The sequence below is a fragment of the Salmo salar genome, chromosome ssa23 (assembly GCF_905237065.1).
Source record: "Salmo salar chromosome ssa23, Ssal_v3.1, whole genome shotgun sequence".
Classification (NCBI taxonomy): Eukaryota; Metazoa; Chordata; class Actinopteri; order Salmoniformes; family Salmonidae; genus Salmo; species Salmo salar.
In genome coordinates this window covers 49,479,092-49,502,263 of record NC_059464.1, presented here as the reverse complement: position 1 = coordinate 49,502,263, position 23,172 = coordinate 49,479,092, and the positions used below count along the sequence as shown (strand labels likewise).

Below are 23,172 nucleotides of genomic sequence, written 5' to 3'. Positions count from 1 at the left end.
AGTGTACTATATAGGGAATAGGGTTCCATAGGGCTCTGGTCTAAAGTAGTGTACTATATAGGGAATAGGGTGCCATAGGGCTCTGGTCTAAAGTAGTGCACTATATAGGGAATATGGTGCCATAGGGCTCTGGTCTAAAGTAGTGCACTATATAGGGAATAGGGTGCCATAGGGCCCTGGTCTAAAGTAGTGCACTATATAGGGAATAGGGTGCCATAGGGCTCTGGTCTAAAGTAGTGCACTATATAGGGAATAGGGTGCCATAGGGCCCTGGTCTAAAGTAGTGCACTATATAGGGAATAGGGTGCCATAGGGCTCTGGTCTAAAGTAGTGCACTATATAGGGAATAGGGTGCCATAGGGCTCTGGTCTAAAGTAGTGCACTATATAGGGAATAGGGTTCAATAGGGCTCTGGTCTAAAGTAGTGCACTATATAGGGAATAGGGTGCCATAGGGCTCTGGTCTAAAGTAGTGGACTATATAGGGAATAGGGTTCCATAGGGCTCTGGTCTAAAGTAGTGCACTATATAGGGAATAGGGTTCCATAGGGCTCTGGTCTAAAGTAGTGCACTATATAGGGAATAGGGTTCCATAGGGCTCTGGTCTAAAGTAGTGCACTATATAGGGAATAGGGTGCCATAGGGCCCTGGCCTAAAGTAGTGTACTATATAGGGAATAGGGTTCCATAGGGCTCTGGTCTAAAGTAGTGTACTATATAGGGAATAGGGTGCCATAGGGCTCTGGTCTAAAGTAGTGCACTATATAGGGAATAGGGTGCCATAGGGCTCTGGTCTAAAGTAGTGCACTATATAGGGAATAGGGTTCCATAGGGCTCTGGTCTAAAGTAGTGCACTATATAGGGAATAGGGTGCCATAGGGCTCTGGTCTAAAGTAGTGCACTATATAGGGAATAGGGTGCCATAGGGCTCTGGTCTAAAGTAGTGCACTATATAGGGAATAGGGTGCCATAGGGCTCTGGTCTAAAGTAGTGCACTATATAGGGAATAGGGTGCCATAGGGCCCTGGTCTAAAGTAGTGCACTATATAGGGAATTAGGGTGCCATAGGGCTCTGGTCTAAAGTAGTGCACTATATAGGGAATAGGGTGCCATAGGGCTCTGGTCTAAAGTAGTGCACTATATAGGGAATAGGGTGCCTTAGGGTTCTGGCCTAAAGTAGTGTACTATATAGGGAATAGGGTGCCATAGGGCTCTGGTCTAAAGTAGTGCACTATATAGGGAATAGGGTGCCATAGGGCTCTGGTCTAAAGTAGTGCACTATATAGGGAATAGGGTGCCATAGGGCTCTGGTCTAAAGTAGTGCACTATATAGGGAATAGGGTGCCATAGGGCTCTGGTCTAAAGTAGTGCACTATATAGGGAATAGGGTGCCATAGGGCCCTGGTCTAAAGTAGTGCACTATATAGGGAATAGGGTGCCATAGGGCTCTGCTCTAAAGTAGTGCACTATATAGGGAATAGGGTGCCATAGGGCTCTGGTCTAAAGTAGTGCACTATATAGGGAATAGGGTGCCATAGGGCTCTGGTCTAAAGTAGTGCACTATATAGGGAATAGGGTTCCATAGGGCTCTGGTCTAAAGTAGTGCACTATATAGGGAATAGGGTTCCATAGGGCCCTGGCCTAAAGTAGTGTACTATATAGGGAATAGGGTTCCATAGGGCTCTGGCCTAAAGTAGTGTACTATATAGGGAATAGGGTTCCATAGGGCTCTGGTCTAAAGTAGTGCACTATATAGGGAATAGGGTGCCATAGGGATCTGGTCTAAAGTAGTGCACTATATAGGGAATAGGGTGCCATAGGGCTCTGGTCTAAAGTAGTGCACTATATAGGGAATAGGGTGCCATAGGGCTCTGGTCTAAAGTAGTGCACTATATAGGGAATAGGGTTCCATAGGGCTCTGGTCTAAAGTAGTGCACTATCTAGGGAATAGGGTTCCATAGGGTAATTTATTTATTTTTTTTAATCATTGGAAAGATTAGCGAACTTAGGCATAACATGCAACACAACAACACTACACATCCAAGAATATCTGACCAAATGATGAAAGCAATGTGTAATGATAACCAGTACCGAGTCCATGTGCAGGGGTACGAGATAATTGAGGTAGATATATACATATGGGGAAGGGTAAGAGCGTCTGCTAAATGACTAAAATGTAAATGTACATCACATACACTATCAAGCATTTCACACATATGATTTAGATACTGACTGGTAGCACTTGGTGGCCTATAGCAACACCCCAAAAGAAAAGCATTTAGATGTGCCAAGTGAACCTGCAACCACAACACTTCAATAACACTGGACATGAGATCTTCTCTAAGCATTACAGGGATATGGCTCTGAATATATACAGCTACACCTCCCCCATAAGCATTCCTGTCTCTTCTATAGATGTTATATCCTTGTATTGCTACTGATGCTTCATCAAATTAATTCTCTAAGTGAGTCTCAGAAATGGCTAATATATGAATGTTACCTGATGTTAGCAAGTTATTGATTTCGTGAATCTTATTTCTAAAATCACTTCCGTTGTTAGACGGTGCTGCCCATAGCATTTTTCGAAAAAATAAGGTGGATTGTAATTGTTCTTATGTTAAATTTGTGTAGTTCTCTCCTTGTGCTAGCCTTGTCTATTGATGTTCTGTATCATGTGTCATGTTTTGTGTGTGGACCCCCATAGAAGAGTAGCTGCTCCTTCAACAACAGCTAATGGGGATCCTAATAAAATATTAAATAGCATAATGCTTATCGAAAACAATCCTCTCAGATCTCTGGGCCCATATATTCACAAAACCTTTCAGAGTAGAAGTGCTGATATAGGATACCTGTTTCCTTCATAATGAATACAATTACATAAACAAGGAGGACCTGATCCTAGATCAGCACTCTGAGACACTTCGTGGCTACTGGATCCAGATCTCAGGTCTGTGTGACAGAGAGTGCTCATTCATCTCCTGTGTATCGCCAACTGGCTGGCTTATTGAGAGTTCACCCTCAAGCCTGTGGGCCAGACAGCAGACCTGACTTATTGAGAGTTAACCCTCAGCCTGTGGGCCAGACAGCAGACCTGACTTATTGAGAGTTAACCCTCAAGCCTGTGGGCCAGACAGCAGACCTGACTTATTGAGAGTTAACCCTCAAGCCTGTGGGCCAGACAGCAGACCTGACTTATTGAGAGTTAACCCTCAAGCCTGTGTGCCAGACAGCAGACCTGACTTATTGAGAGTTAACCCTCAGCCCTGTGGGCCAGACAGCAGACCTGACTTATTGAGAGTTAACCCTCAAGCCTGTTTCTGTCTTCCCTCAGCCTGTGGGCCAGACAGCAGACCTCCTATGGCGATTTTTGAACTGCTGGACTACATAGTCAATGAGGTGAGTAAAGACTGTTACAATCAGGGTCGGGGTCCATTTGAGTTTAAGGCAGTCAATTCAGGAAGTCATTTGAATCAGATTTTTTTTTTTTGAAATCTACAGTAAATAAAATTTAAAAAAAATAGCTTCTACTTTTCAGTTCATTCAAAAGTCATAAATCCTGGTCTATAATAATATAGACCATCTCTGCTGTAATGTATCGGTAAACTCTGTCTGCATTCCCATGTTGATTGGGATGATGGTATACTGAACTGTGAATGCATTACACGAATGACTGCCTGCCTTCCTGAAAGCCTACATGTCCTGAGTGTAATTTCGTCAAGGCTGAATCGTTTATATGTGCTCTCCGTCCATCTCCATCTATGATGCGAGTCGAGTCGACCATCTTCTTGTTGTTTTTTCCCAGCCTCCTCCTAAGCTGCCTGGTATTTTCGGAGCTGAATTTCAAGACTTTGTGAATAAATGGTAAGTATTAAAACAAAGCGACTTACTTAAAAGTTGTTGAGTAAAAAAAAAAAAAAAAAACACACTGGAACCTGCTTGTTGTTGCGTTTTCCGAAGCCCAACGATTTCATTTCAGACATCAGCGTTCAACATTGACACCGCTGCCACCTAGTGGTGTGTGTGTGTAGTAGCACCCACAGACTATCCATTATATTGGCTAGATACTCCAGTGGCAGCTCTAACAAGGAACAGAAATGTCTCCCTGAAAATGGAAGGAAGGACTATTCTAGACAATCAGAGGGCATAGTCCACGTGTGGCTCAGTTGGTAGAGCATGGTGTTTTGCAACGCTAGGGTTGTGGGTTCGATTCCCACGGGGGGACCAGTATAGAAAAAAAAAAAAAAAATGTATGAAATGTATGTATTCATTACTGTAAGTCGCTCTGGATAAGAGCGTCTACTAAATGACTAAAATGTACAAATGTAAATGTTAACAACAGTGTTGTACTTAAATCCGGACACTGGTATTTTCTTATTTTTTTTAATGTTTTTAATTTTTTTATTAACAGTAACATGCAAAACATAAACATAACAGCCAGAGGGATTCCAAAGAAATGAGGAAAAAAAATTAAATAAAACTATTCCACATTATATCAAATCAAATACAGACATATAGCGAATACATTTAATTTTTTTGACATTTTCTTTTATATACGTTTTAAAGACTCTTAACAACCTAATCATTAGGAAACTTCTACTGGTCCAATAAACTACATTTGTTATTACCAGAGAAGAAGAGAGGAAGAGAGGTAGAGAGGTAGAGCGGTAGAGAGGAAGAGAGGTAGAGAGGTAGAGAGGAAGAGAGGTAGAGAGGTAGAGAGGAAGAGAGGTAGAGAGGTAGAGAGGAAGAGAGGTAGAGAGGAAGAGAGGAAGAGAGGAAGAGAGGTAGAGAGGTAGAGAGGAAGAGAGGTAGAGAGGTAGAGAGGAAGAGAGGTAGAGAGGAAGAGAGGAAGAGAGGTAGAGAGGTAGAGAGGAAGAGAGGTAGAGAGGAAGAGAGGTAGAGAGGTAGAGAGGAAGAGAGGTAGAGAGGAAGAGAGGTAGAGAGGAAGAGAGGTAGAGAGGAAGAGAGGAAGAGAGGAAGAGAGGAAGAGAGGAAGAGAGGAAGAGAGGTAGAGAGGTAGAGAGGAAGAGAGGTAGAGAGGAAGATAGGTAGAGAGGTAGAGAGGAAGAGAGGAAGAGAGGTAGAGAGGTAGAGAGTTAGAGAGGAAGATAGGTAGAGAGGAAGAGAGGTAGAGAGGTAGAGAGGAAGAGAGGTAGAGAGGAAGAGAGGTAGAGAGGAAGAGAGGTAGAGAGGAAGAGAGGTAGAGAGGTAGAGAGGAAGAGAGGAAGAGAGGTAGAGAGGAAGAGAGGTAGAGAGGAAGAGAGGTAGAGAGGAAGAGAGGAAGAGAGGTAGAGAGGAAGAGAGGTAGAGAGGTAGAGAGGAAGAGAGGTAATAACTGGGCCCAAAATCAGCCTTCTCCAGCAGGTTGCGTTTTTTGGGTTGGATTTTCTTCACTCCACCAAGCGAGGAGTTTTTTTTTTAGTTTTTTTTTTGTACAGAGGTCAATAAAAAAGAGTCGAATTTGGTTAAAAAAATAAAATGTAATGGCTTATTTGGTACATGTTGTTGCATCATTTGATCAAATATCCGTTTCCTTTAATAATTAGGTTGTTACGAGTGTACTGATGTAAGTAGGATATGAGACATTTGATAAAAATATAGTTATATATTTTTTTTTTAATATGGTAGCATTCAAAACACTTTAAAAACAGACGCTATCCGCTCAACTAGGGTGACCATGTTTTGACCAAAAAAAGAGGACGTATGGTCACCTTACCTCAACCCTCAAAATGAAGTGGACACTTCTGATGACGTTTCATGAAGGAGGAAAGAAGGAGTGATTTTTTTTTTAAACGGACCAGCCCTTTACCCGGAAATTGGGCACTCGTTTTTTTAAGTCACCAGTAGCTTTATTTCCGCTACACTAAATGATGAGCTCATGTCTACTTATATTAACTATATAATTATTAATATACTAACGTTAGCCTGCCCTGAAGAAGGAAAATGTTTTATTTCTACAATTTCCAAAAGCTAACCAAACAAAAACATCATTATTTTTATGAGATGTGTTTTTGTTCATTAGTAGGACAATTTCTAACTTATTTACATTCGTTTTTTTTACTTACACTTGTATGTTGACTCCATATTGATGTTTTAAGTTTTGGCTGACTTTTCTTAGCGGATGTACAATCATCACGAATTGAATTATGGGGCTTTTCAGGCCCCTGAAGTGAACATTTTATTTAACCTTTATTTAACAAGGAAAGTCAGTTACGAACAAATTCTTATTTACAATGACGGCCTACACTGGCCAAACCCGGACGACGCTGGGCCAATTGTGCACCGCCCTACGGGACTCCCAATAGCAGCCAGTTGTGATACAGCCTGGATTCGAACCAGGTTGTCTATAGCACTGACATGCAGTGTCTTAGACCTCTGCACCACTCAGCCTGTAGTTCTGTCTGGTTTGTACACTACCCCTCAGCCTGTAGTTCTGTCTGGTTTGTACACTACCACTCAGCCTGTAGTTCTGTCTGGTTTGTACACTACCCCTCAGCCTGTAGTTCTGTCTGGTTTGTACACTACCCCTCAGCCTGTAGTTCTGTCTGGTTTGTACACTACCCCTCAGCCAGTAGTTCTGTCTGGTTTGTACACTACCCCTCAGCCAGTAGTTCTGTCTGGTTTGTACACTACCACTCAGCCTGTAGTTCTGTCTGGTTTGTACACTACCCCTCAGCCTGTAGTTCTGTCTGGTTTGTACACTACCCCTCAGCCTGTAGTTCTGTCTGGTTTGTACACTACCCCTCAGCCTGTAGTTCTGTCTGGTCCTGGTTTGTACACTACCCCTCAGCCTGTAGTTCTGTCTGGTCCTGGTTTGTACACTACCCCTCAGCCTGTAGTTCTGTCTGGTTTGTACACTACCCCTCAGCCTGTAGTTCTGTCTGGTGAGTGCCATAGAGATAGTAGTGAAAACACTGATCAGCGTCAGCTGTGATTTCCCCTCTCCTATAGAACTATTTCCCCTCTCCTATAGAACTATTTCCCCTCTCCTGTAGAACTATTTCCCCTCTCCTATAGAACTATTTCCCCTCTCCTATAGAACTATTTCCCCTCTCCTATAGAACTATTTCCCCTCTCCTATAGAACTATTTCCCCTCTCCTGTAGAACTATTTCCCCTCTCCTATAGAACTATTTCCCCTCTCCTATAGAACTATTTCCCCTCTCCCATAGAACTATTTCCCCTCTCCTATATATAGAACTATTTCCCCTCTCCTATAGAACTATTTCCCCTCTCCCATAGAACTATTTCCCCTCTCCTATAGAACTATTTCCCCTCTCCCATAGAACTATTTCCCCTCTCCTATAGAACTATTTCCCCTCTCCTATAGAACTATTTCCCCTCTCCCATAGAACTATTTCCCCTCTCCTATATATAGAACTATTTCCCCTCTCCTATAGAACTATTTCCCCTCTCCTGTAGAACTATTTCCCCTCTCCCATAGAACTATTTCCCCTCTCCCATAGAACTATTTCCCCTCTCCCATAGAACTATTTCCCCTCTCCTATATATAGAACTATTTCCCCTCTCCTATAGAACTATTTCCCCTCTCCTATAGAACTATTTCCCCTCTCCTATAGAACTATTTCCCCTCTCCTATAGAACTATTTCCCCTCTCCTATAGAACTATTTCCCCTCTCCTATAGAACTATTTCCCCTCTCCTATAGAACTATTTCCCCTCTCCTATAGAACTATTTCCCCTCTCCCATAGAACTATTTCCCCTCTCCTATAGAACTATTTCCCCTCTCCTATATATAGAACTATTTCCCCTCTCCTATATATAGAACTATTTCCCCTCTCCTATAGAACTATTTCCCCTCTCCCATAGAACTATTTCCCCTCTCCTATATATAGAACTATTTCCCCTCTCCTATAGAACTATTTCCCCTCTCCTGTAGAACTATTTCCCCTCTCCCATAGAACTATTTCCCCTCTCCCATAGAACTATTTCCCCTCTCCCATAGAACTATTTCCCCTCTCCTATATATAGAACTATTTCCCCTCTCCTATAGAACTATTTCCCCTCTCCTATAGAACTATTTCCCCTCTCCTATAGAACTATTTCCCCTCTCCTATAGAACTATTTCCCCTCTCCTATAGAACTATTTCCCCTCTCCTATAGAACTATTTCCCCTCTCCTATAGAACTATTTCCCCTCTCCTATAGAACTATTTCCCCTCTCCCATAGAACTATTTCCCCTCTCCTATAGAACTATTTCCCCTCTCCTATATATAGAACTATTTCCCCTCTCCTATAGAACTATTTCCCCTCTCCTATAGAACTATTTCCCCTCTCCTATAGAACTATTTCCCCTCTCCCATAGAACTATTTCCCCTCTCCTATAGAACTATTTCCCCTCTCCTATAGAACTATTTCCCCTCTCCTATAGAACTATTTCCCCTCTCCCATAGAACTATTTCCCTTCTCCCATAGAACTATTTCCCCTCTCCCATAGAACTATTTCCCCTCTCCTATAGAACTATTTCCCCTCTCCTATAGAACTATTTCCCCTCTCCTATAGAACTATTTCCCCTCTCCTGTAGAACTATTTCCCCTCTCCCATAGAACTATTTCCCCTCTCCTGTAGAACTATTTCCCCTCTCCTATAGAACTATTTCCCCTCTCCTATATATAGAACTATTTCCCCTCTCCTGTAGAACTATTTCCCCTCTCCTATAGAACTATTTCCCCTCTCCTATAGAACTATTTCCCCTCTCCTATAGAACTATTTCCCCTCTCCTATAGAACTATTTCCCCTCTCCTATAGAACTATTTCCCCTCTCCTATAGAACTATTTCCCCTCTCCCATAGAACTATTTCCCCTCTCCTATAGAACTATTTCCCCTCTCCCATAGAACTATTTCCCCTCTCCTATAGAACTATTTCCCCTCTCCTATAGAACTATTTCCCCTCTCCTATAGAACTATTTCCCCTCTCCTATAGAACTATTTCCCCTCTCCCATAGAACTATTTCCCCTCTCCTATAGAACTATTTCCCCTCTCCTATAGAACTATTTCCCCTCTCCTATAGAACTATTTCCCCTCTCCCATAGAACTATTTCCCCTCTCCTATAGAACTATTTCCCCTCTCCTATAGAACTATTTCCCCTCTCCTATAGAACTATTTCCCCTCTCCTATAGAGTGCATACTCTCTTCATCCAGGTTGCTTAAATGGCTACTCAGACTATTTTCATTGCCCCCCCCCCCCACTCTTTTACGCTGCTGTTACTCTCTGTTATCATCTATGCATAGTCACTTTAATACCTCTACCTACATGTACATACAGTTGAAGTCGGAAGTTTACATACACTTAGGTTGGAGTCATTAAAACTCGTTTTTCAACCACTCCGCAAATTAGGTTAGGACGTCTACTTTGTGCATGACACAAATCATTTTTCCAACAATTGTTCACATACAGATTATTTCACTTATAATTCACTGTATCACAATTCCAGTGCTTCAGAAGTTTACATACACTAAGTTGACTGTGCTTTTAAACAGCTTGGAAAATTCCAGAAAATGTGTCATGGCTTTAGAAGCTTCTGATAGGCTAATTGACATCATTTGAGTCAATTGGAGGTGTACCTGTGGATGTATTTCAAGGCCTACCTTCAAACTCAGTGCCTCTTTGCTTGACATCATGGGAAAATCAAAAGAAATCAGCCAAGACCTCCACAAGTCTGGTTCATCCTTGGGAGCAATTTCCAAACACCTGAAGGTACCACGCCCATCTGTACAAACAATAGTACGCCAGTATAAACACCATGGGACCACGTAGCCATCATACCGTTCAGGAAGGAGACGCATTTTGTCTCCTAGAGATGAACGTACTTTGGTGTGAAAAGTGCAAATCAATCCCAGAACAACAGCAAAGGACCTTGTGAAGATGCTGGAGGAAACAGGTACAGCTAGCAGGGTTTTCTTTGGGGGCTTGAACGCAGCCCGTGACGTGACCCTGACCGCGGATTGTCCCGGTTTTGTGGCTGTCTTAGACTCCTGCTGTTTGTTGTTCTTGCTGTGTCTGGAACTGTGAGGAGTAACAGCGTAACCCTACGATGTTACCATGACAATGACCAAAGCCAGAATACCGTTGAGGACTTTGGTGTGTGTCTCAATCAAATAGTTCTACAAGCAGTTGTTACAACAACAAAACAGCTTCAAGTGTTTTATCCAAATACTGGTGGAGTCAACTAATATTTTTTTTATTTTTTTTAAACGGACGACCTGACCAGAGAGGTCCAGGACCTGAAGAACAGTTTGCAGTTCTCCCAGGGTCAGCTCGACGAGTTGAAACAAGAGAACGGCAATCTGTGAGTCATTGAGAGAAGACTTCAGTTTCTGTATGTGAATCCATGATAACAATGGCGGAGAAAAAAAAATCGGATTATCTCGAAGGGACAATCAAGGCAGAATAACATGGTCGTGGACGGAATCGCAGAATCTCAATGAGACCTGGATGGAGTTTGAGGACAAAGTGAGGGAAAAGATCTCTGAGAAACTGAAGATGGACCACAGGAAGATTGAGGTGGAGCGCGCCCACAGAACTGTAATAACACCCACCACCGACCCAGGTGACAGGTCCAGGCCGATTAGTGGTCAAGTTCTTGAGGTTCAAGGACCAGGTAGCTGTTCTGGAAAGAGCCAAGAACTTGAGGGGAACGTACATCTTCCTCAACGAGGACTATCCTGAAGCTGTGCGCCAGAAGAGGAAAGAACTGATCCCAGACATGAAAGCTGCCAGAGTGTGTGAGGACATTGCTTACAGCCTTCCCTGTGGCAGGGTTGTGGGTTCGATTCCCACAGGGGGCCAGTACAAAAAAACAAAAATGCATGAAATTAAATGTATGAATTCACTACTGTAAGTCGCTCTGGATAAGAGCGTCTGCTAAAATGAGTAAAATGTCAAATGTATTCCACTATGACAGGCTCATTGTCCATCCTCCCTCCCAGAAGCCTGGAAGGGGTGAGAGAGCCAATCCTATTGGTTCATAGCTTCAACCCTGCAGCACAACACACACACACACACACACCAATTGATTAATGGACTGTTAAATGTATATTATTTTCTCTTGCTTTGTTTATTTTCCATATTATGTCTATCTCTGATGAGCTACCCAGGAAAGGGCTGAAAATAGCTCATATTAATATATATGTAGCTTTAGAAATAAGATTCATGAAATCTTGCTAACATCAGGTAAGATTCATATATTAGCCATTTCTGAGACTCACTTAGATAATTCATTTGATGAAGCATCAGTAGCAATACAAGGATATAACATCTATAGAAGAGACAGGAATGCTTATGGGGGAGGTGTAGCTGTATATATTCAGAGCCATATCCCTGTAATACTTAGAGAAGATCTTATGTCCAGTGTTATTGAAGTGTTGTGGTTGCAGGTTCACTTGGCACATCTAAAGCCTTTTCTTTTGGGGTGTTGCTATAGGCCACCAAGTGCTACCAGTCAGTATCTAAATCATATGTGTGAAATGCTTGATAGTGTATGTGATGTAAACAGAGAGGTCTACTTTCTTGGGGACCTGAATATTGAATGCTGGTTTTCATCAAGCTGTCAGCTCAAGAGGATTAATATGGATATACATTATACAGTGGGGAGAACAAGTATTTGATACACTGCCGATTTTGCAGGTTTTCCTACTTACAAAGCATGTAGAGGTCTGTCATTTCTATCATAGGTACACTTCAACTGTGAGAGACGGAATCTAAAACAAAAATCCTGAAAATCACATTGTATGATTTTTTTTTTAAGTAATTAATTTGCATTTTATTGTTGCTTTGGATAAAAGCTTCTGCTAAATGGAATTTATTATTATATAACGTACCGACTTTTATTTGTTGACAGTTTGATCAAGAACCCAGCAGACAGGGCAGACCTGAAGCAGTTGATGGTGAGTGGATTAATTTTGTTCCCAATGTTGCTCTGTGTTGTGCTTGTGATCCTTCTCGCTCTACTGGAAAAACAACAGATTCTATACTGTGGTATTATGTATGTATAAAGGGTTAGGGTTATGTATAAAGGGTTAGGGTTATGTATTTAGGCTTAGGGTTATGTATTTAGGGTTAGGGTTATGTATAAAGGGCTAGGGTTATGTATAAAGGGTTAGGGTTATGTATTTAGGGTTTGGTATAAAGGGCTAGGGTTATGTATTTAGGGTTATGTATAAAGGGTTAGGGTTATGTATAAAGGGCTAGGGTTATGTATAAAGGGTTAGGGTTATGTATAAAGGGTTAGGGTTATGTATAAAGGGTTAGGGTTATGTATAAAGGGCTAGGGTTATGTATAAAGGGTTAGGGTTATGTATTTAGGCTTAGGGTTATGTATTTAGGCTTAGGGTTATGTATTTAGGCTTAGGGTTATGTATAAAGGGCTAGGGTTATGTAAAAAGGGTTAGGGTTATGTATAAAGGGCTAGGGTTATGTATAAAGGGCTAGGGTTATGTATAAAGGGCTAGGGTTATGTATAAAGGGTTAGGGTTATGTATAAAGGGCTAGGGTTATGTATAAAGGGCTAGGGTTATGTATAAAGGGTTAGGGTTATGTATAAAGGGTTAGGGTTATGTATAAAGGGTTAGGGTTATGTATAAAGGGTTAGGGTTATGTATAAAGGGCTAGGGTTATGTATAAAGGGTTAGGGTTATGTATAAAGGGTTAGGGTTATGTATAAAGGGTTAGGGTTATGTATAAAGGGCTAGGGTTATGTATAAAGGGTTAGGGTTATGTATAAAGGGTTAGGGTTATGTATAAAGGGTTAGGGTTATGTATAAAGGGTTAGGGTTATGTATAAAGGGCTAGGGTTATGTATAAAGGGCTAGGGTTATGTATAAAGGGTTAGGGTTATGTATTTAGGGTTATGTATAAAGGGTTAGGGTTATGTATAAAGGGTTAGGGTTATGTATAAAGGGTTAGGGTTATGTATAAAGGGCTAGGGTTATGTATAAAGGGCTAGGGTTATGTATAAAGGGTTAGGGTTATGTATAAAGGGTTAGGGTTATGTATAAAGGGCTAGGGTTATGTATAAAGGGCTAGGGTTATGTATAAAGGGTTAGGGTTATGTATTTAGGGTTAGGGTTATGTATTTAGGGTTAGGGTTATGTATAAAGGGTTAGGGTTATGTATTTAGGCTTATGTATAAAGGGTTAGGGTTATGTATAAAGGGCTAGGGTTATGTATAAAGGGCTAGGGTTATGTATAAAGGGTTAGGGTTATGTATAAAGGGTTAGGGTTATGTATTTAGGGTTATGTATAAAGGGCTAGGGTTATGTATAAAGGGCTAGGGTTATGTATAAAGGGTTAGGGTTATGTATAAAGGGCTAGGGTTATGTATAAAGGGTTAGGGTTATGTATAAAGGGCTAGGGTTATGTATAAAGGGCTAGGGTTATGTATAAAGGGTTAGGGTTATGTATAAAGGGTTAGGGTTATGTATTTAGGCTTAGGGTTATGTATTTAGGGTTAGGGTTATGTATAAAGGGCTAGGGTTATGTATAAAGGGCTAGGGTTATGTATAAAGGGTTAGGGTTATGTATAAAGGGTTAGGGTTATGTATAAAGGGCTAGGGTTATGTATAAAGGGCTAGGGTTATGTATAAAGGGCTAGGGTTATGTATAAAGGGCTAGGGTTATGTATAAAGGGTTAGGGTTATGTATAAAGGGTTAGGGTTATGTATAAAGGGCTAGGGTTATGTATAAAGGGCTAGGGTTATGTATAAAGGGCTAGGGTTATGTATAAAGGGTTAGTGTTATGTATAAAGGGCTAGGGTTATGTATAAAGGGCTAGGGTTATGTATAAAGGGCTAGGGTTATGTATAAAGGGCTAGTGTTATGTATAAAGGGTTAGTGTTATGTATAAAGGGCTAGGGTTATGTATTTAGGGTTATGTATAAAGGGTTAGGGTTATGTATAAAGGGTTAGGGTTATGTATAAAGGGTTAGGGTTATGTATAAAGGGTTAGGGTTATGTATAAAGGGCTAGGGTTATGTATAAAGGGCTAGTGTTATGTATAAAGGGTTAGTGTTATGTATAAAGGGCTAGGGTTATGTATTTAGGGTTATGTATAAAGGGTTAGGGTTATGTATAAAGGGTTAGGGTTATGTATAAAGGGTTAGGGTTATGTATAAAGGGTTAGGGTTATGTATAAAGGGTTAGGGTTATGTATAAAGGGCTAGGGTTATGTATAAAGGGCTAGGGTTATGTATAAAGGGTTAGGGTTATGTATAAAGGGTTACCATGTATTCTTTCTGCTTGTATTTTGTGTAATTTACAGCTCATCTGTAAAATAGACCTTGGTCTCAGTACGACTTCCTGGTTAAATAAAGAGACCTTGGTGTCAGTAGGACTTCCTGGTTAAATAAAGAGACCTTGGTCTCAGTACGACTTCCTGGTTAAATAAAGACCTTGGTCTCAGTACGACTTCCTGGTTAAATAAAGACCTTGGTGTCAGTAGGACTTCCTGGTTAAATAAAGACCTTGGTCTCAGTACGACTTCCTGGTTAAATAAAGACCTTGGTGTCAGTAGGACTTCCTGGTTAAATAAAGAGACCTTGGTGTCAGTAGGACTTCCTGGTTAAATAAAGACCTTGGTGTCAGTAGGACTTCCTGGTTAAATAAAGACCTTGGTCTCAGTACGACTTCCTGGTTAAATAAAGACCTTGGTGTCAGTAGGACTTCCTGGTTAAATAAAGACCTTGGTGTCAGTAGGACTTCCTGGTTAAATAAAGACCTTGGTGTCAGTAGGACTTCCTGGTTAAATAAAGAGACCTTGGTGTCAGTAGGACTTCCTGGTTAAATAAAGACCTTGGTGTCAGTAGGACTTCCTGGTTAAATAAAGACCTTGGTCTCAGTACGACTTCCTGGTTAAATAAAGACCTTGGTGTCAGTAGGACTTCCTGGTTAAATAAAGACCTTGGTGTCAGTAGGACTTCCTGGTTAAATAAAGACCTTGGTGTCAGTACGACTTCCTGGTTAAATAAAGACCTTGGTGTCAGTAGGACTTCCTGGTTAAATAAAGACCTTGGTGTCAGTAGGACTTCCTGGTTAAATAAAGACCTTGGTGTCAGTAGGACTTCCTGGTTAAATAAAGAGACCTTGGTGTCAGTAGGACTTCCTGGTTAAATAAAGACCTTGGTGTCAGTAGGACTTCCTGGTTAATGTAAATCCAGGCAGGCAGAGGCCATGTTATTGTAATCAGGCAGCTTCTCTTCATCAGCCTACCATTTCTAAAAGGACATTTGTTTTGAGAGCTCTTTTAGTAAGATTTCAGTCAGGATGATATTAACCATGTTTCTCTCTCCAGGTTCATCAATTCATCAAGCTGTCAGAGGCAGAGGAGGTGGACTTTGCAGGCTGGCTGTGTAGCACCATTGGACTCAACCAGCCAGTCACCCCAACACACAGTGTGGGCATGTGATGGCCCTTCTATACACCTTGGTTATGTCCCAATTTAGCTCTCCTTCCGCCCAAAGTGTGCACTTGTTCACTTCCCTTCAATGATTTGAAAGTGGTGGAAACTCCCCCACTAGCTCATGCTTCCATCAATCCCATTTTTTTGGGAAGCAGCGAACAAGTGCACACTTAAGGATATATTGGGACACACACCTGCTTAGCCAAACACTCATAGCCTGTATTCAAACAGAATTGCTTTGTTTCATCGGGGTGGTATTCACAATGAAGGGACCTACCTTCCAGAAAGGTCTGCCACTTTAACCACTGCCTCCAAATAGGGTTCTCCTCTATGACTAGGTAGGTCTGCTGCTTTAAGGACAATATGTAGGTCTGCTGCTTTAAGGACAATATGTAGGTCTGCTGCTTTAAGGACAATATGTAGGTCTGCTGCTTTAAGGACAATATGTAGAGCTGATGCTTTAAGGACAATATGAAGGTCTGCTGCTTTAAGGACAATATGTAGGTCTGCTGCTTTAAGGACAATATGTAGGTCTGCTGTTTTAATAAAGACAATATGTAGATCTGCTGCTTTAAGGACAATATGTAGATCTGCTGCTTTAAGGACAATATGTAGATCTGCTGCTTTAAGGACAATATGTAGGTCTGCTGTTTTAATAAAGACAATATGTACGTCTGCTGTTTTAATAAAGACAATATGTAGATCTGATGCTTTAAGGACAATATGTAGGTCTGCTGTTTTAATAAAGACAATATGTAGGTCTGCTGCTTTAAGGACAATATGTAGATCTGATGCTTTAAGGACAATATGTAGGTCTGCTGCTTTAAGGACAATATGTAGATCTGCTGTTTTAAGGACAATATGTAGATCTGCTGCTTTAAGGACAATATGTAGGTCTGCTGCTTTAAGGACAATATGTAGGTCTGCTGCTTTAAGGACAATATGTAGGTCTGCTGCTTTAAGGACAATATGTAGGTCTGCTGCTTTAAGGACAATATGTAGGTCTGCTGTTTTAATAAAGACAATATGTAGATCTGCTGCTTTAAGGACAATATGTAGATCTGCTGCTTTAAGGACAATATGTAGGTCTGCTGTTTTAATAAAGACAATATGTACGTCTGCTGTTTTAATAAAGACAATATGTAGATCTGATGCTTTAAGGACAATATGTAGGTCTGCTGTTTTAATAAAGACAATATGTAGGTCTGCTGTTTTAATAAAGACAATATGTAGATCTGATGCTTTAAGGACAATATGTAGGTCTGCTGCTTTAAGGACAATATGTAGATCTGCTGTTTTAAGGACAATATGTAGGTCTGCTGTTTTAATAAGGACAATATGTAGGTCTGCTGCTTTAAGGACAATATGTAGGTCTGCTGCTTTAAGGACAATACGTAGATCTGCTGTTTTAATAAGGACAATATGTAGGTCTGCTGTTTTAATAAAGACAATGTGTAGATCTGATGCTTTAAGGACAATATGTAGGTCTGCTGTTTTAATAAAGACAATATGTAGGTCTGCTGCTTTAAGGACAATATGTAGGTCTGCTGCTTTAAGGACAATATGTAGGTCTGCTGCTTTAAGGACAATATGTAGATCTGCTATTTTAAGGACAATATGTAGGTCTGCTGCTTTAAGGACAATATGTAGGTCTGCTGCTTTAAGGACAATATGTAGGTCTGCTGCTTTAAGGACAATATGTAGATCTGCTATTTTAAGGACAATATGTAGATCTGCTGCTTTAAGGACAATATATAGGTCTGCTGTTTTAATAAGGACAATATGTAGATCTGCTGTTTTAATAAGGACAATATGTAGATCTGATGCTTTAAGGACAATATGTAGATCTGATGCTTTAAGGACAATATGTAGGTCTGCTGTTTTAATAAGGACAATATGTAGGTCTGCTGTTTTAATAAGGACAATATGTAGGTCTGCTGTTTTAATAAGGACAATATGTAGATCTGATGCTTTAAGGACAATATGTAGGTCTGCTGCTTTAAGGACAATATGTAGATCTGCTGTTTTAATAAAGACAATATGTAGGTCTGCTGTTTTAATAAGGACAATATGTAGGTCTGCTGTTTTAATAAGGACAATATGTAGATCTGCTGCTTTAAGGACAATATGTAGATCTGATGCTTTAAGGACAATATGTAGATCTGCTGTTTTAATAAGGACAATATGTAGATCTGATGCTTTAAGGACAATATGTAGATCTGATGCTTTAAGGACAATATGTAGATCTGATGCTTTAAGGACAATATGTAGGTCTGCTGCTTTAAGGACAATATGTAGAGCTGATGCTTTAAGGACAATATGAAGGTCTGCTGCTTTAAGGACAATATGTAGGTCTGCTGCTTTAAGGACAATATGTAGGTCTGCTGTTTTAATAAAGACAATATGTAGATCTGCTGCTTTAAGGACAATATGTAGATCTGCTGCTTTAAGGACAATATGTAGATCTGCTGCTTTAAGGACAATATGTAGGTCTGCTGTTTTAATAAAGACAATATGTACGTCTGCTGTTTTAATAAAGACAATATGTAGATCTGATGCTTTAAGGACAATATGTAGGTCTGCTGTTTTAATAAAGACAATATGTAGGTCTGCTGTTTTAATAAAGACAATATGTAGGTCTGCTGCTTTAAGGACAATATGTAGATCTGATGCTTTAAGGACAATATGTAGGTCTGCTGCTTTAAGGACAATATGTAGATCTGCTGTTTTAAGGACAATATGTAGATCTGCTTTAAGGACAATATGTAGGTCTGCTGTTTTAATAAGGACAATATGTAGGTCTGCTGCTTTAAGGACAATATGTAGGTCTGCTGCTTTAAGGACAATATGTAGGTCTGCTGCTTTAAGGACAATATGTAGGTCTGCTGCTTTAAGGACAATATGTAGGTCTGCTGTTTTAATAAAGACAATATGTAGATCTGCTGCTTTAAGGACAATATGTAGATCTGCTGCTTTAAGGACAATATGTAGATCTGCTGCTTTAAGGACAATATGTAGGTCTGCTGTTTTAATAAAGACAATATGTACGTCTGCTGTTTTAATAAAGACAATATGTAGATCTGATGCTTTAAGGACAATATGTAGGTCTGCTGTTTTAATAAAGACAATATGTAGGTCTGCTGTTTTAATAAAGACAATATGTAGATCTGATGCTTTAAGGACAATATGTAGGTCTGCTGCTTTAAGGACAATATGTAGATCTGCTGTTTTAAGGACAATATGTAGGTCTGCTGTTTTAATAAGGACAATATGTAGGTCTGCTGCTTTAAGGACAATATGTAGGTCTGCTGCTTTAAGGACAATACGTAGATCTGCTGTTTTAATAAGGACAATATGTAGGTCTGCTGTTTTAATAAAGACAATGTGTAGATCTGATGCTTTAAGGACAATATGTAGGTCTGCTGTTTTAATAAAGACAATGTGTAGGTCTGCTGCTTTAAGGACAATATGTAGGTCTGCTGCTTTAAAAGACAATATGTAGGTCTGCTGCTTTAAGGACAATATGTAGATCTGCTATTTTAAGGACAATATGTAGGTCTGCTGCTTTAAGGACAATATGTAGATCTGCTATTTTAAGGACAATATGTAGATCTGCTGCTTTAAGGACAATATATAGGTCTGCTGTTTTAATAAGGACAATATGTAGATCTGCTGTTTTAATAAGGACAATATGTAGATCTGATGCTTTAAGGACAATATGTAGATCTGATGCTTTAAGGACAATATGTAGGTCTGCTGTTTTAATAAGGACAATATGTAGGTCTGCTGTTTTAATAAGGACAATATGTAGGTCTGCTGTTTTAATAAGGACAATATGTAGATCTGATGCTTTAAGGACAATATGTAGGTCTGCTGCTTTAATGACAATATGTAGATCTGCTGTTTTAATAAAGACAATATGTAGGTCTGCTGTTTTAATAAGGACAATATGTAGGTCTGCTGTTTGAATAAGGACAATATGTAGATCTGCTGCTTTAAGGACAATATGTAGATCTGATGCTTTAAGGACAATATGTAGATCTGCTGTTTTAATAAGGACAATATGTAGATCTGATGCTTTAAGGACAATATGTAGATCTGATGCTTTAAGGACAATATCTAGATCTGATGCTTTAAGGACTATGTAGGTCTGCTGTTTTAATAAGGACAATATGTAGGTATTGGAAACTGTCTGAGCAATCACTGCCCCCCCATAACAGAATATTATTGCTAAGTCTGCCACCTTCCCCACTGCCTCTAAATTGGGTTCTCCTTCCCCACTGCCTCTAAATTGGGTTCTCCATCCCCACTGCCTCTAAATTGGGTTCCCCTTCCCCACTGCCTCTAAATTGGGTTCCCCTTCCCCACTGCCTCTAAATTGGGTTCTCCTTCCCCACTGCCTCTAAATTGGGTTCTCCGTCTCCACTGCCTCTAAATTGGGTTCCCCTTCCCCACTGCTTCTAAATTGGGTTCCCCTTCCCCACTGCCTCGAAATCGGGTTCTCCGTCCCCACTGCCTCGAAATTGGGTTCTCCGTCCCCACTGCCTCGAAATTGGGTTCTCCTTCCCCACTGCCTCGAAATTGGGTTCTCCGTCCCCACTGCCTCGAAATTGGGTTCTCCGTCCCCACTTCCTCGAAATTGGGTTCTCCTTCCCCACTGCCTCTAAATTGGGTTCTTCGTCCCCACTGCCTCTAAATTGGGTTCTCTATGACTATAAAAGGTTTGCCACCTAGGAGGTAGGAACACAACACTGGATTTACAGGTACTGTATAGCCTACTTGCCAGACTATACAGGTACTGTATAGCCTACTTGCCAGACTGTTTTATGAAATATCCTACTACATCACAGGTGTCCAATTCATTCCATGGAGGACCGAGTGTCTGTGGGTTCATTCCTCCCTTGTTTTAACTACAGAGCATTTAGAAAGTATTCAGACCCTTTGACTTTTTCCACATTTTGTTACGTTACAGCCTTATTCTAAAATGGATTAAATGTTTTTCATCAATCTACACACAATACCCCATAAAGGAAAAAGCGACAACAGGTTTAGAGATTTTAGCAAATACCTTCTTTACATAAGTAATTCAGACCCTTTGCTATGAGATTCGAAATTTAACTCAGGTTCATCCTGTTTCCATTGATCATCCTTGATGTTTCTACAACTTGGAATCCACCTGTGGTAAATCAATTCAATTGATTGGACATGATTTGGAAAAGCACACACACACACACACGTCTATATAAGGTCTCAGTTGTCAGTGCATGTCAGCGCAAAAACCAAGCCATAAGGTCAAAGGAATTGTCCGTAGATCAGGATTGTGTCGAGGCACAGATCTGGGGAAAAGGTACCAAAAAAATGTCTGCAGCATTGAAGGTCCCCAAGAACAGAGTGGCCTCCATCATTCTTAAATGGAAAAAGTTTGGAACCACCAAGACTCTTCCTAGAGCTGGCCGCCCGGCCAAACTGAGCAATCGGGGGAGAAGAGCCTTGGTCAGGGAAGTGACCAAGAACCCGATGGTCACTCTGACAGAGCGCCAGAGTTCCTCTGTGGAGATGGGAGAACCTTCCAGAAGGGTACCCATCTTTGCAGCACTCCACCAACGGTAGTAGCCTGGTGGGTCGGAGCGTTGGGCCAGTAACCAAATCACGGTCGGATGTGATGCAGCCTGGATTCGAACCCAGGTACTGCAGTGACGCCTCGTGCACTGAGATGCAGTACTCTTAAACCGCTGCACCCTAAGTCAAAGCAGCCACCATCAATGACCCTAAGCACGCAAAACAAGACAATGCAGGAGTGGCTTTGGGACAAATCTTAGGGCAGGTTCCACATACCCAGATTAAACCTTGTCCTGGATTACAAATCATTCTCAATGGAGAATTTCCATTCAAAAGTGCATTTTAGTTCAGGACTAGTCTTAATTGGGTCTGGGAAACTGGCCCTTAATGTCCTTGAGTGGCCCAGCCAGAGCCTGGACTTGAACTCGATAAAAGATCTCTGGAGAAACCTTTTGAAATAGCTGTGCAGAGAAGCTCCCCATCCAACTGGAGAGTTTGAGATTGATGAAAAAGGTCACAGATTAGTTAGGAACACTTGGTTGTCCAAGTCTTAAAATTGGACACATTTAAAATGACAACTAGACCCAGCAGACACCGCCTTCCTTTGAGTGAGTTTAGACCCCCAGGGGTCACCATTCAGACCTGACCGCAGTTCCCTGATAACAGGCCGGAGGTTAACAGACCGGTACCCAGGCCGGAGGTTAACAGACCGGTACCCAGGCCGGAGGTTAACAGACCGGTACCCAGGCCGGAGGTTAACAGACCGGTACCCAGGCCGGAGGTTAACAGACCGGTACCCAGGCCCAGCGGTTAACAGACCGGTACCCAGGCCGGAGGTTAACAGACCGGTACCCAGGCCGGAGGTTAACAGACCGGTACCCAGGCCGGAGGTTAACAGACAAAGGCCCATATTAAGGCATAACCGATTCCTGTGTTGTGTAAAAACAGTCTAAATGATGCCGTGTGGTATAATAAACAGTCTAAATGATGCCGTGTGGTATAATAAACAGTCTAAATGATGCCGTGTGGTATAATAAACAGTCTAAATGATGCCGTGTGGTATAATAAACAGTCTAAATGATGCCGTGTGGTATAATAAACAGTCTAAATGATGCCGTGTGGTATAATAAACAGTCTAAATGATGCCGTGTGGTATAATAAACAGTAAATGATGCCGTGTGGTATAATAAACAGTAAATGATGCCGTGTGGTATAATAAACAGTAAATGATGCCGTGTGGTATAATAAACAGTCTAAATGATGCCGTGTGGTATAATAAACAGTCTAAATGATGCCGTGTGGTATAATAAACAGTAAATGATGCTGTGTGGTATAATAAACAGTCTAAATGATGCTGTGTGGTATAATAAACAGTCTAAATGATGCCGTGTGGTATAATAAACAGTAAATGATGCCGTGTGGTATAATAAACAGTCTAAATGATGCCGTGTGGTATAATAAACAGTCTAAATGATGCCGTGTGGTATAATAAACAGTCTAAATGATGCCGTGTGGTATAATAAACAGTCTAAATGATGCCGTGTGGTATAATAAACAGTAAATGATGCCGTGTGGTATAATAAACAGTAAATGATGCCGTGTGGTATAATAAACAGTAAATGATGCCGTGTGGTATAATAAACAGTAAATGATGCCGTGTGGTATAATAAACAGTCTAAATGATGCCGTGTGGTATAATAAACAGTCTAAATGATGCCGTGTGGTATAATAAACAGTAAATGATGCCGTGTGGTATAATAAACAGTCTAAATGATGCCGTGTGGTATAATAAACAGTCTAAATGATGCCGTGTGGTATAATAAACAGTCTAAATGATGCCGTGTGGTATAATAAACAGTAAATGATGCCGTGTGGTATAATAAACAGTAAATGATGCTGTGTGGTATAATAAACAGTAAATGATGCCGTGTGGTATAATAAACAGTAAATGATGCCGTGTGGTATAATAAACAGTCTAAATGATGCCGTGTGGTATAATAAACAGTAAATGATGCCGTGTGGTATAATAAACAGTAAATGATGCCGTGTGGTATAATAAACAGTAAATGATGCCGTGTGGTATAATAAACAGTCTAAATGATGCCGTGTGGTATAATAAACAGTAAATGATGCCGTGTGGTATAATAAACAGTCTAAATGATGCCGTGTGGTATAATAAACAGTAAATGATGCCGT

At 40.7% G+C, this 23,172-nt stretch overlaps 2 protein-coding genes across 3 annotated transcripts in view; both read left to right on the top strand.

Moving 5' to 3' along the window:
* map2k1 (mitogen-activated protein kinase kinase 1) overlaps positions 1-16,088 on the top strand; it is a 76,715-nt gene extending 60,627 nt beyond the window's left edge. The window contains exons 8-11 of one of the 2 annotated variants that reach the window (XM_045706260.1): positions 3,330-3,394; positions 3,801-3,859; positions 11,863-11,908; positions 15,310-16,088. In XM_045706260.1, coding sequence (XP_045562216.1) covers positions 3,330-3,394; positions 3,801-3,859; positions 11,863-11,908; positions 15,310-15,423 — 284 coding nt within the window. In that variant the 3' untranslated portion in view covers positions 15,424-16,088. Of the gene's footprint in view, positions 1-3,021; positions 3,303-3,329; positions 3,395-3,800; positions 3,860-11,862; positions 11,909-15,309 lie in introns of those variants that run through there. The other variant, XM_045706261.1, reaches the window with a different exon arrangement.
* A 779-nt stretch (positions 16,089-16,867) lies between these two features.
* Positions 16,868-18,919, top strand: LOC106584828 (uncharacterized). The gene is made up of 2 exons (XM_045706208.1): positions 16,868-17,688; positions 18,025-18,919. Exons 1-2 carry the CDS (start codon positions 16,868-16,870, stop codon positions 18,917-18,919), a joined length of 1,716 nt encoding a protein of 571 aa, XP_045562164.1.
* Positions 18,920-23,172: the final 4,253 nt, after the last annotated feature.

Bases quoted from the DNA above. Each gene is read 5' to 3' on its own strand.
- LOC106584828 (XM_045706208.1), top strand. From the start codon at position 16,868: ATGTGTAGATCTGATGCTTTAAGGACAATATGTAGGTCTGCTGTTTTA. The intron at 17,689-18,024 runs GTCTGCTGCTTT...GACAATATGTAG, and splicing joins GCTTTAAGGACAATATGTAG to GTCTGCTGTTTTAATAAAGA.